This window comes from Rosa chinensis, chromosome 2 (genome assembly GCF_002994745.2).
Source record: "Rosa chinensis cultivar Old Blush chromosome 2, RchiOBHm-V2, whole genome shotgun sequence".
NCBI lineage: Eukaryota > Viridiplantae > Streptophyta > Magnoliopsida > Rosales > Rosaceae > Rosa > Rosa chinensis.
The window spans coordinates 39,426,118-39,441,400 of record NC_037089.1 but is presented as its reverse complement, the minus strand read 5'-3'; the positions used below and the strand labels follow the sequence as shown (position 1 = coordinate 39,441,400).

Here is a 15,283-nt window from a genome sequence, read left to right as displayed (position 1 = left end):
AATTACCCTACACATGATTTAGAGTTGGCAGCTATTGTGTTTGTTCTTAAATTGTGGAGGCATTATCTGTATGGAGCCAGATGTCAGATTTTCACTGACCATAAAAGCCTCAAGTATGTGTTTACACAACCAAATTTAAATTTACGACAACGAAGATGGATGAAATTGATTGAAGATTATGATTGTACTATTGAGTACCACCCTGGTAAGGCGAATGTGGTGGCGGATGCACTTAGTAGGAACCCATCCGTGACCTTGTCATATTTGAGGGCCACTCGAGTACCCCTATTGTCAGAGTTGAGGTCTACGGGGGTTGAGTTATCGGTTGATGAGGTTGGTACTCTGGTGGCTAGTTTTCATGTGAGACCAGCATTCATTGATAAAATACGGGAAGCTCAGCCTCTTGACCCAAGAATTGAAGGGATTAAAGAAGGTGTTCGTGGTGGTTGGCAACTTGAGTTTTCTATTCGAAGAGATGGGACATTGATGTTTAGAAAGAGACTTTGTGTTCCTAACGTTGAAGCACTTAAATGAGAAATACTTGATGAAGCTCATAACTCCGCGTATGCCCTGCATCCTGGTGGTACAAAAATGTATAAGACTCTCACAGAGTACTATTGGTGGCCAAACATGAAAAGAGAAATTGCTGCTTTTGTGAGTAAATGCCTTGTGTGCCAGCAAGTGAAAGCAGAAGGCAAAAACAGTCGGGGTTGTTGCAACCTTTGCCAATCCCGGAATGGAAATGGGAACATCTCACCATGGATTTTATTTACAAGTTACCTCGTACGCAGGATGGTAATGATGGTATTTGGGTGATTGTGGATCGACTCACCAAATCAGCTCATTTTCTGGCAGTTAAGGAAACCTTTAGTTTGGATAAATTAGCAAAGTTGTATGTGGACAAAATTGTAAAGCTTCATGGTGTTCCCGAGTCCATTGTTTCTGATCGCGATGCTCGATTCACATCAAAGTTTTGGAGGAAGGTTCACAAATTTATGGGAACAGAATTACAATTTAGCACTGCTTTCCATCCTCAAACTGATGGACAATCTGAGCGGACTATACAGACTTTGGAAGACATGTTGAGGGCTTGTTCTCTACAATTTAAGGGAAGTTGGGATAAGCACCTGGCTTTGATGGAGTTTGCATATAACAACAGTTATCACTCGAGTATTGGCATGGCTCCCTACGAAGCTTTATATGAGAAACAGTGTAGGACCCCATTATGTTGGGATGAAGTGGGAGAAAGACAACTTATTGGTCCTGAGATTATTGAAATCACAACAGATAAAATTAAGGTGATGAGAGAGAGGCTCAAGACTGCTCAAAGCAGACAGAAGAGCTACGCCGATAATCATAGGAAGCATCTTGAATTTCAAGTTGGTGATTGGGTATTTTTGAAATTATCTCCTTGGAAGGGTGTAGTAAGGTTTGGTAAACGAGGGAAACTAAGTCCAAGGTATATTGGTCCATATGAGATTGTGGAACGAATTAGTCTTGTCGCTTATCGCTCGGCTTTACCTCCACAACTATCACAAGTACATGATGTTTTTAATGTCTCCATGCTTCGCAAGTACATAACTGATCCTTCACATGTGTTACCAGCTCAACCCATTACACTTACAGAAGATTTAACATATGAAGAAGAACCAGTGCAGATCCTAGATCGTCGTGAGCAAGTACTCCGAAGTAAGGTTATACCCTTGGTTAAGGTATTATGGAGGAATCACCTGATTGAAGAAGCTACTTGGGAACCCGAGGAGCAAATGAGGCAACAGTATCCACATCTTTTTCCTTGACAGGTACAATTTCGAGGACGAAATTTTATAAGGAAGGGAGATTGTAATGCCCCGTACCTTAAAGTTTTTACTAGTTACTTTTTACCGTGGTTGACCGGAAAGTGATTTTTCTTTAGTCCGGTAAATTAAGAAATTTTTTGAGAATGTCGTAGAATACGAAAAACGAGTTCGTGGACACGTAGTTCGTTTTAATCGGAGTTTTTACAGGAAAGTTATGACCAAAATGGGAAGTTACTATTCATGGGGTTTTTTTTATTATTATTATTTTAAGAGGAAAGCGGGAATTAAAGGAGAGAGAGAGAGAGAGAAATCGGGACAGGCCGATTCCACCCCCCCCCCCTTCCTTCTTTCTTCTTTTTTTTTTTTTTTTTTCTCTCCTCCCTTCTCTTTTCTTTTCTGCAACCGGAGCCCATTTCCGGCGAAACCACCACCACCGACCGCACCACCGATCATTGGAGGAGCTTCTCTTCCTCCTCTTGCATCTAAGGTAAGATTTCTAGTTTGGGTAGCCTTGATTTGAGAAGAAATCAGTGAGGGAGTTCAAGAAAAGGGAAAATCGGAGGTTGCTTTGATCTCCGGTTTTCCGGCGGTTCCGGTCGGATTTCTTTGGGGTTTTGGTGGCTGGGACGATGCTAACCCTCATCCCTAATCCCTTGCAGCTTATTTTGGCCAGTGGAGGAAGAATCAAGGTGGAGGTTGACGGTGAACAGTGGTGAAAACAGTGAGCCGAGTTCTTGAATTTTTTTTTTGATTGAAATTTCGACTATTTTCTGCTTGGTTTTGGTTGTTATTGCAGGTTTAGAAGTTGATGGGTGTGTTGTTGAGATGATTTTGAACTTGTTTTAAGCTAGAGGTTGTTTGGCTTGAGATTTCTGATAGGAGCAAAAAAGTGTGACGATATTATTGATTATGTGCCTCATTTTAGCCTTATTTTCCTTTAGTTTAGTGTTTTGAGTCATTAAGTCATTTTGAGAGTCTTGTTGTGTGTTTAGAGTGAAATAGGTGGAAAAAGTAAAATTCATAAAAAATCCTAGCTGGATCAGGATTCCTAACTGTCAATTGTTTTTGCGGTCTTTACATTTTAATTCCCTTTATTTTCTCTAGAAAATTCTGATATTCTCCTGCTTGTTGTAGGAAACATTGCCTGGTAGAACTCTTGGAAACAGCAATGATGAAGTCATAAAATAAAGCAATTAAGATATTTGACCAAGCAATGAAGAAGGGAAATAAAGGAGAAAGATGTTTTCAGTTGGGGAATAAAGGAGAAAGATGTTTCAACTGGAAAATAAATAAGAGAAAGACGTTTCAGCTTGGAAATTAAAGGAATTGCCCCATTATGAGAGGAGTTAAGGTCATAAAGGACATGTTTCAGTTGGGAAATTAAAGGAATTATGATGCAATCCCATCCGTCCAATTATGAAGGGTATGATCGACAAAAGCCAACAAATGCTCCCCTATAAATAGGCAACGTCCAGAACAGAATTTTCATCACTTCCCAGCCAAGATCACTTCCCAGCCAAGATAATTCATTGCTATCACTTCCTGGCCAAAAACCATTCCAAGACTGCCCAATTCACTCCTCAAACCTCCATCTCCTACAAGACCGTGACCACCATCCATCCATCAATCTACGAAGCTCTTAGGCGCCGAGTCAAGGACGCTCCACCACCATAGCAGAGACAAGTTCATCACCTTGTTGCTAAGCTCCTGAGGACAGTGGTGAAGAACGAGGATAATGAGCTAGTGCCCCAGAGATTAGTCACTGGTCATAGGGTATGTATCGACTACCGGAAGCTGAATGCCACAACAAGGAAGGATCATATGCCCTTGCCTTTTATTGACCAGATGTTGGAGCGCTTAGCGGGCCATTCCTACTATTGCTTCTTGGACGGATATAATGGGTACAACCAGATCTGCATATCCCACGAGGATCAGGAGAAGACGACCTTCACTTGCCCCTTTGGGACCTTTGCTTATAGGCGCATGCTCTTCGGCTTATGCAACGCACCAGGTACTTTCCAAAGATGTATGCTTTCCATTTTCTCAGAATACATTGAAAATATTATTGAAGTCTTTATGGACGACTTTAGTGTCTTTGGTAAAGATTTTGATACTTGTTTAGAGAATCTAGGATTGATACTTGAGAGGTGTGTAGAAACTAACCTTGTGTTGAATTGGGAGAAGTGTCACTTCATGGTGACACAGGAATAGTGTTAGGACACATAACATCTAATAGGGGCATTGAGGTAGATAAGGCTAAGGTTGATCTTGTACGTCACTTACCCTCCCCCACAACTGTGAGGGAGGTACGCTCTTTTCTTGGCCATGCAGGATTTTACAGGCGGTTCATCAAAGACTTCTCCAAGGTGGCGAGACCTATGTGTGCCCTATTGCAAAAGGACATGCCCTTTGTGTTCAATGAGGATTGCAAGAAGGCGTGTGAAAAGCTCAAGGAGTTGTTGACCACGGCCCCCATCATATGCCCTCCGGATTGGAGTCTGCCCTTCGAGCTTATGTGTGATGCATCAGACTATGCTGTTGGAGCTGTGTTGGGTCAGAGGAAGGATAAGAAGCCCTATGCTATTTACTATGCTTCTCGGACCCTCAATGTAACGTCCCGTATCTTAATTTATCCGTTTACTAGTCATTTGGATAGTAAACGACAACTATTTTCACTTTTACTATCGTTTCGATACTTTTAGTGGCCCTAAAAGTTGACTTTTTGTTCGGGTCAAAATCTAAGAAAATTTCCTTCATGAGAGTTGTAAAGGGCGTTAAACCGAGCGCGGGCATTGATGTGCTCAAAGCAAGCGCTCAATTTAACCCTGAAATATCGTTAGTAGTATAAGCAAATAGGGATCGTTCTATCCGGGGATTGAGGGTACACTTGTAATTGTGAAACAAATAAAGAAAAGTATTATTTACAAAAATAAAATAAAGAATATAAATATATACAATTGTATAAACAAATAAAGAATTAAAATAATAAAGTATTATTTACGAAAATAAAATAAAGAATATAAATATATACAATTGTATAAACAAATAAAGAATTAAAATAATAAAGTATTATTTACAAAATAAAATAAAGAATAAATATATACAAGTAAACACAAATAAGGGGGGGATTAGGATTCTTAAAATTAAAATTAAAATAAATAAAATAAAGAAAATGTAAAAACATATATACAAGGGTGGAACGCAAGGAACAAAGATAAAAATCAATTCCATGTAATCAAATTCGATTCAAACCCTATAATTGTTCTTCCAAGTCATGAGAGAGGAGTTGATCATGTGAAACATTCGAAAGCAAATGATTTCCCATATTTTACTTTTCAATGCTAATTAACCTAAGCGAAAGCACCTAGATTAATCCTATCAAACATGCAATCAAGCCCTAGAAAGCTAGTCAATCATGACATGTTCAACGCATTAGACATAGAGAAAGGCTATCAACTCAAGTGTATAACTTAGTATGGAAAAGTCCACCTAATTGCAATCCTCTTTAATTAAATTCGGTCTTTGCACAAAACCTTTACTACTTTGATTCAAGTTTACACAAAACGAAAAGTCGATTTCATGTTCTTAAACCTAGCACCAATTACATGCAAATCCTATAAGTGTCGACCCAAATAAGATAAACATATAAAAGTTTTCTATCAAGCAAATTCAATCGAACAATCACACATAAGCAACTTTGGAATCACAACATAAGAATCGAAATTCTTTATTCAATCATAAAATTTCAGAATATAAACCTTGTTCAAACATAAATGTTAACTAAAAACAATTCTCACGAAACTAAGCAAGATTACAAAGAAAGAGGTTGAATTACACCGTGAGATGGAGATGGGGATGAAGGATGAAACGTTATGGATTCTTGAATCTCGAAAGCAAGCTTCAAGGTGGAGGATGGATGATGATGCTCACGGCTCCTTCTTCTTCTTCTTCTCCCTTGCTTGAAACGTTGAATGCACTAGAGGATGGAGAGAAAAATGGAAAGGAAATGGAGAGACAAAGAAGATGAGATGGATGAAGGAATTGGTTTTAGAATGAGATGAGAAGGTGTTTATATAGGGAAGAAAAAGAAGAGTGAAATGATGAGTGGAAGAAAAATAATGAAAGTGGAGTATGAAAGTGATTTGTAGAATATGGAAAAGAAAGAGAAATGATGATTACACCCTAAAACATGGAATGTTTTTGGGTGATGATGATGGTGGATTAGTGTGAGAAATGATGGAGAAAACATGATGATTACACCCTAAAACATGGAATGTTTTTGGGTGATGATGATGGTGGATTAGTGTGAGAAATGATGGAGAAAACATGATGATTACACCCTAAAACATTGAATATTTTTGGGTGATGATGATGATGGATTTCCTACTCATTTACTTCAATTTTATCTCCACCATTTGTAGGTAAGTGTGGACATAATGCTCATTTCACCATCATTTACTCCAATGTACCTAAGAAAATAGAAATTGAGTTAAAAATCGATTCGTTAAGGAATTAACTAAGCAAAATGTGAGGAATTAACTATTAAAATATCACATTAAAATGCTCCTATCAAATTCCCCCACACTTCGCTTTTGCTAGTCCCATAGCAAAACAAAACAAAAAAAATCCAAAACAGAACAAAGACTTGACAAAAAGCAAGTAAATGACTCTATTGCTCCTAACTGTTATCTCAGAGACTCCAAACTCATGGCTTTCACGTTAAACACTTAATCAAAATCACAAAGATAATTCCATGGTTAATAAACCTGTGACATTCATATGACTAAGCAAGATATGGAGAACTTAAGTTATACAGTGAATGATAGCATGTTTCGAACAAGTCCAATCCAAACTCACAGGGCATACTCTCGATTTTTCTCTCAGAAATGGTTATGCTTAAAAGCTTCACACTCAAGTATATGCAAGAGAACAAATTGTAAGGCAACAAACAGCTTGCATATTTCATCAATAAACACATTTTGTGAAGAATTTTTAAAGACCTCATGAAATGACTAAGTGCACAAATGGACCTAAACCATAAGCTCGACTGCGTAACTGACTCCACTAACCAAAGACTGCCCATCTCAAGGATCAAGTCAGCACTTAAAACAGGTTGTAATGGGGCTAAGCTAGGGTTTTCGAAATGAAGATTAAGGATACAAAAATCCTAAGGACCTAGCAGAGCATATATGGACCACCTTATGTCACCATTTTTATGGGCCAATTATCATTGTTTTGGGCCCAGTTTCACTCTAACAAACATGAGAATGGACAAAGGCTTAATTTTTCAACTTTGAGCCTTCTACAAATTTGAAAGTCCAAAACCACATTTCAACATTTTTCCAAGAGTTTTCTTTTCAATTTTTCTTCTCTTTTGCCGCTTTTTTTTTTTTTTTTTTTTTTTTTTCAAGGCAAAATTTTTTCTTTTTTTTTTCTTCTTGGATTTTCCCCACCCCACACTTGTCTTTCATCGTCACCCCTACATACTATGTCATGCTCTACTAAGTCCTTAAGACAAGGGTAGAGATATCCTGTACTAAGCTCATGGTAGGGTAGTGAGGGTGATGAAACAAAGGTTTTCAACGTAGGCTCAAAGGGGTTCATTCTAAGGAGTCCCACGACGGGCACAATTGGGGACACATGCTTGTTTGGCTATGGTGGTTACCCTAATGCCTTCTATCCTATCCAGGATCAGTGCATATTATGGCATACAAGTTTTGACAGTCACAACAGCCGAGTTCTAGTACTCTCTAGTCCATTAAAATCTATGGCACATGATCATTGGATTTCCAAAGAATGATGAGGTTTTGCAAATACAGCCATGAAATTCTGAAATTATCAGTAAGCACTCAAAAAGAAAGTATTTTAGCTCAACAGCTCATTTGGGTCAAATGAATCAGACTTAATCCTAGCATGCTTAATGAACCAAGTTACAATCCTATCTCAAATCTTCATACAAGCATCACAATGTCGATTAACCACAGAATTCAATTAAGTCCTATTTTGATTGTGAAAACCTTCAGCCATGAATTCGAAGACATGTTCATCCTAGACGTTAGGAGCATCCTAAGACTCAAACAAACAAAAACACTCTAAAACCAACTTTTTTTTTTTTTTTTTTTACAATTTAATTCAATTTCAACACTTAGGTACGGGAACAGGGAGTCTCGATGTGCAATGGGACTGAAACAGCTACCCTTTTTCAAGACTATGTTTAATCCAATATACCTTAGTGTATCACAACATCAACTAAAAACACAATCCAACATCAACTATTTTTCATTTTTTTTTTTTTTTTTTTTATATACTAACTACTAAAAACACAATAAAGCAATAATCCTTCCCCCATACTTAATTCATGCATTGTCCTCAATGTATAAACAAATATAAATCATGCAAAGCATAAATCAAGCATAGAAGAGAAAGTTAACACAACGAAACTTAAAACAACTTAAAATTCATGAAAATAAAATAGAAGGAAGAGTTCAAGAAAGCAAATCTGCGTTTGATGTCTCCTCCACAGCTACAGTTGAAATGGGTTGCCTCCCATGCAGCGCTTAATGTTTAAAGTCTTTCAGCCTAGACTTATACCTCCATTTACTCCTTTGGAGGAGCGGTATGCGGGCAAGTGGCAGCCCTCTTGCTGGTTTCAGCCTTCGGAGGAGGGTCCTCATGGTGTGATGCAGTAGCGTCCTTGCGAGGAAACCCAGGAGGATAACTCTGCAAGTTATTGACTTCCTGAGCAAGCTTGTTTATTGCAGTGTGACAGCGGATCAAAGAGCAGTTCATCTCAGAGATGTAATCGATCATGCAATTGACTCTCCAATCTGTCACCATAATACCATCGCGGAGAGAGGAACGCAAATCATCAATCGAATCCGACAAGCTTTCCAGGGTGGCCATAGGGCGAGGAGCACGAGCAGCTGGTGAGGAAGAAGACTCTCCGGAATGCAGTCTGGGAGAGCGACGAGGCAGAGGAGGGGGACTGCGGGTACGCTCACGGATAGGACGATGGTCCCATGGACGAGTAAGCCCAGCTCTAGTGGCCGCTTGATGACCTTCTTCCTCCAAAGAGAGAACACAGCTTTGATTGACGCCCCTGCGAGGGGTAACCTTGGTTCGAGCCATGAGGAAGTAGAAGGAATTTGAAACTGCACGCTTAGACAAACCTTAGTAAAATCTGGAGGAGACAAAAAAAGATATATATGTAAAGCACAAAATAGGGTAGAAATCTCAACAGGCACACGGTTTTAACAAAGCTTCTCCGGGAAGGAGAAGTGTTATGATAGTTCACGGCCCAAGAAACTCCCCCACGTGTAAATATTCCTTTCTTTTCCTGGATTTATGGCATGCTTTCGGCTATAGCTTGTCTGTCACGGATCCTCGAGATTCGTTTGATTCCCCCACGCGTCCTTTCTTTTCCTTGATTCACTGCAATTAAACCTGCTTTCGGCTGTAGCTTATCTGTCACAGCTCCTCGAGATCAGTTTGGTTCCCCCACGTGTCCTCCACGCGCCAACAGCTTTTCCGTGTTTTCGGGTGACTTTAATCCAACGCGTAGATTTAATCTCAGAGGTCGTCCATCCAACGGTGGAGATCTGCTCACTCGTTCTATAATTAGGTGCATTCTGAGGGAGTGACTATTCACTCCAAAAGAAAATTCTTCCGAGTTCCATCCTTTCTCTCTCAACCCTTCAGCCTTTCTTTCGAAACTCCAATCCTTTCTTCATCAACATGGAACCACGAACTCTGCAACTAATGGAGTTACAAACCCAGCAACAAATGGAATTACAAGCCCAGCAACCAACCGAGGAGGGAGGAAACAACCAAGCAGCCGGGACTAATAACCGGTGGGCTCCCACACCGCCTCAACTAAGAATCCTCAAGGGCCTTTACTATGATAAGGGTTTTAAGTACCCAACTCCAGAGCAGATTCAAGAGATCTGCCTCCATCTGAAACAGTATGGGCAGATCGAGGACAAAAACGTCTTCTTTTGGTTCCAGAACCTCAAGGCTCGTGAGAGGCAGAAGTTGAAGGAATTTCGGAACGTTCCGGTTGGTGGATCTCTCGATCTCAATTTTGGATCCACTAGTTCTACTGATGATGGTAGATCCATTGATCTAAACTTTGGGTCACGTGTCGGCTATGGTGTTGACCCATATTCCTCCTCACCCTTCAACACTAATACCAGTACTGCCTCCTTTGGCACAACAGGAGGACAATCTTTCATGGAACAACGAGGAGGAGATCACCAGGAGATTGAAACCCTTCCACTATTCCCCATGCATGGTGAGGACATCTTTGGCAACATGAAGACTACTTCCGAGGGAGGTAGCGGCTATGGCGGTGACTCTCGCATTTCCCTTGAGCTCAGCCTCAACTCCTACAAAGATGCAGACATGGCTTAGTTTAGAGTATTATTATTATTATTATTATTATTATTATTTTGTTTTTTTTTGTTTTTTGTTTTTTTTTTTTGTTTTTTTGTTTTTTTTTTTTTGTAAATAGCTGAATTTAATAAGACTGAATGAATGCAGTTTTTTTTTTTTTTTATTTAATATATAGGACTCAAAAATAAAAGACAAATATATATATAGGACTCAAAATGAAAGACAAATATATAAATCTCTTCCCCCACACTTAAATATTGCATTATCTTCAATGTAATCAATTAAAAGCATGCAATGAAATAAGTAAGCATAGATAGAAGACATTTACGAAAACAAATCCTAAAATAAAAACAATAGAGAAAAATTGAAAAATAAAAAGAAATAGGGAAAGAGAAAGCAAATCTGATTATATTCTGAATTGGGTTGCCTCCCAAGTAGCGCTTGTATTTTACGTCTTGCAGCCAGACGGTACCTACATTAAATAAAGTTAGTAACTATAATTAACAAAGAAATACAAAATAAAAACAAGTATAACTATTAATTACAAACTACAAGTATAATTAACAAGTATATTGTACATAAGACACAAGTTAAGTATACAAGTGAGTATAAAACGTGAAAAGTATTTTTACAAGTTTAAAGTGTGAAACAACAAAATAATTTACACGTATAGAGTATTCACAAGTATTTCTTTTGTTATAAACATTATTGATATCGAATCAAATTCCAAGCGGTAAATCAAGTGAACGTGCGGCCCAAGTATAGTCGCCTAGACACAAACTCCCTTTCAAATCGTTTGGGCAACCTTACTGAAATGGCCAGGTGGGGGAGGACGAACACGAGAGGAAAAATCCATTTTGGCATGAGCTACTCCCACATAGTGGTTTAGGCCCATTTGCAAGCACTTCTGGATTCAAAAACCCGTCATGAACGTTGTCCCCTTCCTAGACACCATTCCACATAGGCTATACTTACTAAGATGAAAAAGTTCATAAGTGTGAAGACAGTTCAACAAGTGTTAATAAAGGCCGCCCTCAACCTTAAGGGACCTGAGCTAGGTACCAATAAGGGGTTTAGGCCAATATTAACAAAAGAGACTTCACCTATTCCTCTCAATTTACAACCTACAATTAAAATTCGTGTTCAATAATATAAATAATATTTAAACTAAGTTTTAAACAATTTATATACAACAAATATATACAATAAATGATACAATTTAGCAAGTGATTTTTCAATCCCCGGCAACGGCGCCAAAAATTGATGTGCTCAAAGCAAGCGCTCAATTTAACCCTGAAATATCGTTAGTAGTATAAGCAAATAGGGATCGTTCTATCCGGGGATTGAGGGTACACTTGTAATTGTGAAACAAATAAAGAAAAGTATTATTTACAAAAATAAAATAAAGAATATAAATATATACAATTGTATAAACAAATAAAGAATTAAAATAATAAAGTATTATTTACGAAAATAAAATAAAGAATATAAATATATACAATTGTATAAACAAATAAAGAATTAAAATAATAAAGTATTATTTACAAAAATAAAATAAAGAATAAATATATACAAGTAAACACAAATAAGGGGGGATTAGGATTCTTAAAATTAAAATTAAAATAAATAAAATAAAGAAAATGTAAAAACATATATACAAGGGTGGAACGCAAGGAACAAAGATAAAAATCAATTCCATGTAATCAAATTCGATTCAAACCCTATAATTGTTCTTCCAAGTCATGAGAGAGGAGTTGATCATGTGAAACATTCGAAAGCAAATGATTTCCCATATTTTACTTTTCAATGCTAATTAACCTAAGCGAAAGCACCTAGATTAATCCTATCAAACATGCAATCAAGCCCTAGAAAGCTAGTCAATCATGACATGTTCAACGCATTAGACATAGAGAAAGGCTATCAACTCAAGTGTATAACTTAGTATGGAAAAGTCCACCTAATTGCAATCCTCTTTAATTAAATTCGGTCTTTGCACAAAACCTTTACTACTTTGATTCAAGTTTACACAAAACGAAAAGTCGATTTCATGTTCTTAAACCTAGCACCAATTACATGCAAATCCTATAAGTGTCGACCCAAATAAGATAAACATATAAAAGTTTTCTATCAAGCAAATTCAATCGAACAATCACACATAAGCAACTTTGGAATCACAACATAAGAATCGAAATTCTTTATTCAATCATAAAATTTCAGAATATAAACCTTGTTCAAACATAAATGTTAACTAAAAACAATTCTCACGAAACTAAGCAAGATTACAAAGAAAGAGGTTGAATTACACCGTGAGATGGAGATGGGGATGAAGGATGAAACGTTATGGATTCTTGAATCTCGAAAGCAAGCTTCAAGGTGGAGGATGGATGATGATGCTCACGGCTCCTTCTTCTTCTTCTTCTCCCTTGCTTGAAACGTTGAATGCACTAGAGGATGGAGAGAAAAATGGAAAGGAAATGGAGAGACAAAGAAGATGAGATGGATGAAGGAATTGGTTTTAGAATGAGATGAGAAGGTGTTTATATAGGGAAGAAAAAGAAGAGTGAAATGATGAGTGGAAGAAAAATAATGAAAGTGGAGTATGAAAGTGATTTGTAGAATATGGAAAAGAAAGAGAAATGATGATTACACCCTAAAACATGGAATGTTTTTGGGTGATGATGATGGTGGATTAGTGTGAGAAATGATGGAGAAAACATGATGATTACACCCTAAAACATGGAATGTTTTTGGGTGATGATGATGGTGGATTAGTGTGAGAAATGATGGAGAAAACATGATGATTACACCCTAAAACATTGAATATTTTTGGGTGATGATGATGATGGATTTCCTACTCATTTACTTCAATTTTATCTCCACCATTTGTAGGTAAGTGTGGACATAATGCTCATTTCACCATCATTTACTCCAATGTACCTAAGAAAATAGAAATTGAGTTAAAAATCGATTCGTTAAGGAATTAACTAAGCAAAATGTGAGGAATTAACTATTAAAATATCACATTAAAATGCTCCTATCAGGCATATGTGGTACGTAAAAATTGGAGTTCGTATGCAAAGGTTATGAGTGATTTAAGAAAGTTACTGTTCATGGTAAGAAAATTATATATATAAGGAAAATTACTGTGGTAGGTTTCCAAAAACCGGAAACCCACCTTCCTCTCTCCTCTCTCCCGATTTTCCCCTCTTTCTTCTTCGGGAAATCCTTCTTCCCTTCGATTGACCGTCGTCCGGCCATCACCCGGCAGAAAGCCGGCCACCACAGGGTCGCCTCCTCCCTCTGGTCACGCTGGTGCCCTTAGTTTTCGACGATTTGGCCGGAAAAGCTCGGATCGAAGCAAAGTTCTCTCCGGCTGCAGTTTTGGGGTTTCGCCGATTTCCAGCCATTCCGGCCACCTCCGGCCACCAGGTTAGCATCGAAGGTTCGGTTTTTGATGGTGATCATTTCCCCTAAGGTAGTTCGTTCCAATTTGCATTGTAGAGGTTGAATTGATGATTTTTCATTTCTAGGGTTCTTGAAGCTTCGGGGCTTTCCTTCACCGGCTTGATTCGACCACTTCGAGGTAAAATTGGATGGTGTTGTAGTTGAGAAGTTGATTGGGTCTGTTGAGATGATGTTGTTGCCGGAATTTGGTGGTCATCGGAGAAGGTGGCCTCCGGCGCGTGAGCCCCACGCGCCGCCACTGTGGGTGGCGCGTGGAGGTGTGTAGGGCAGTGTTTTAATTCCAGTTTTTAGGCCATTAAATTCTATAAATTTTGTAGAGTTTGTATGTGAAGTTTGGTAATTTTTGGAGAAGCTTGGAATTAATTATGAATTTTTTTGAAGTTAGGGTTTCGATTATCGAATTATGAGGATCCGACCGTCGGATATCTCTCGGTCTGCCTTGGAACCTTTAAATTAACGAATTGGTATTAGTGGTATAATTTGGGTTGAATCCGAGGAGAATGAGAGATATAATTATGAGGATTTGATTTTAGGAATCGTATTAAATTGTTGAATAATTATTCACGGAATATAATCGTGTACAGGATGTCGTACCGAGCTCTGGCTCGATGAAGGAACTCGTATACGTGATCGTCGGAATAGTACTGTGAGTGGACCTTTATTTTTCAAAGAATGATGCATGCATTTATTCAATCGGTTCCGAAGTTATAAATTATTTATCAATTTACTTTTTCGAGCATATGGTTATTTTCGGAAACAGTTTTGGTTAATTGATTTATTTGATGGTTTTATGGCGTGCGGGGTCACGTCATTGGATTATGCTTATTTTCCTTTATTTATTTATCTCCGATGGGATTCCCGGATTTATACTATTTATATTTTATTTATATTCAGTAAATTGAGTTTTTTATGAGATTCAAGGAAATTAATCTTTATACTTATTACCCTATTTATATTTGAACCTGAGATGAGCTTGGCGTGCGGGGTCACGTCTTTATATATTGGATTCCGATTTTGCGAGATAAGTGGGGAAATTATACAGATTTACTGGCTTTTGACGATCATCTTCCTCACCATACGCGGGTCATGTGAATAGGTCTCCTCCTCACTTACTTTGTGTTTGTGAGTGGCAGTGAGGTAACTTTCTCCTCCTCACGTGGGTGGTAGTCGAGGTGATATTCTCCTCCTCGCACAATCTATGGGCGAATGGTAGTTGAGGTTATTAGTTCTCCTCCTCGCACAATCTATGTGTGGGTGGCAGTCGAGGGTAGGTAGAGCCTGAGGGGCTCCATTCCCGTATGGTGAACCCATTTCCCCTATGTTCTTTGGTTGTTGTTCTTGACTAGCGGGGCTAGTCGGTCCTTTCTTATTTATTGCATGCATCGGGAGTTTTATGGAAATAAATGTGGGAAAGTATAAAATACATTTGGTTTAAAATCGTTATTTTTGTCCACTCACGCTAACGTGTTTTTCAATTACTTTCCCCTGGGCCCTACGGTTTCAAATGCCCAGTTTGCAGGCGAAATTAGTTGAGGTCGGGCGTACATGTAGTCGAGGCATAGCCAACAGCATTGCTTCCGCGTACTCATTCTATTTATGTTTTCTTTGTTACCTAGTGGATTAGTATT

General features: G+C 38.3%; 1 protein-coding gene across 1 annotated transcript; it reads left to right on the top strand.

Moving 5' to 3' along the window:
• Window positions 1-1,136: 1,136 nt before the first annotated feature.
• On the top strand, window positions 1,137-1,799 carry LOC112184271. The gene has a single exon (XM_024322539.1). It carries the CDS (start codon window positions 1,137-1,139, stop codon window positions 1,797-1,799), a length of 663 nt encoding a protein of 220 aa, XP_024178307.1.
• Window positions 1,800-15,283: the final 13,484 nt, after the last annotated feature.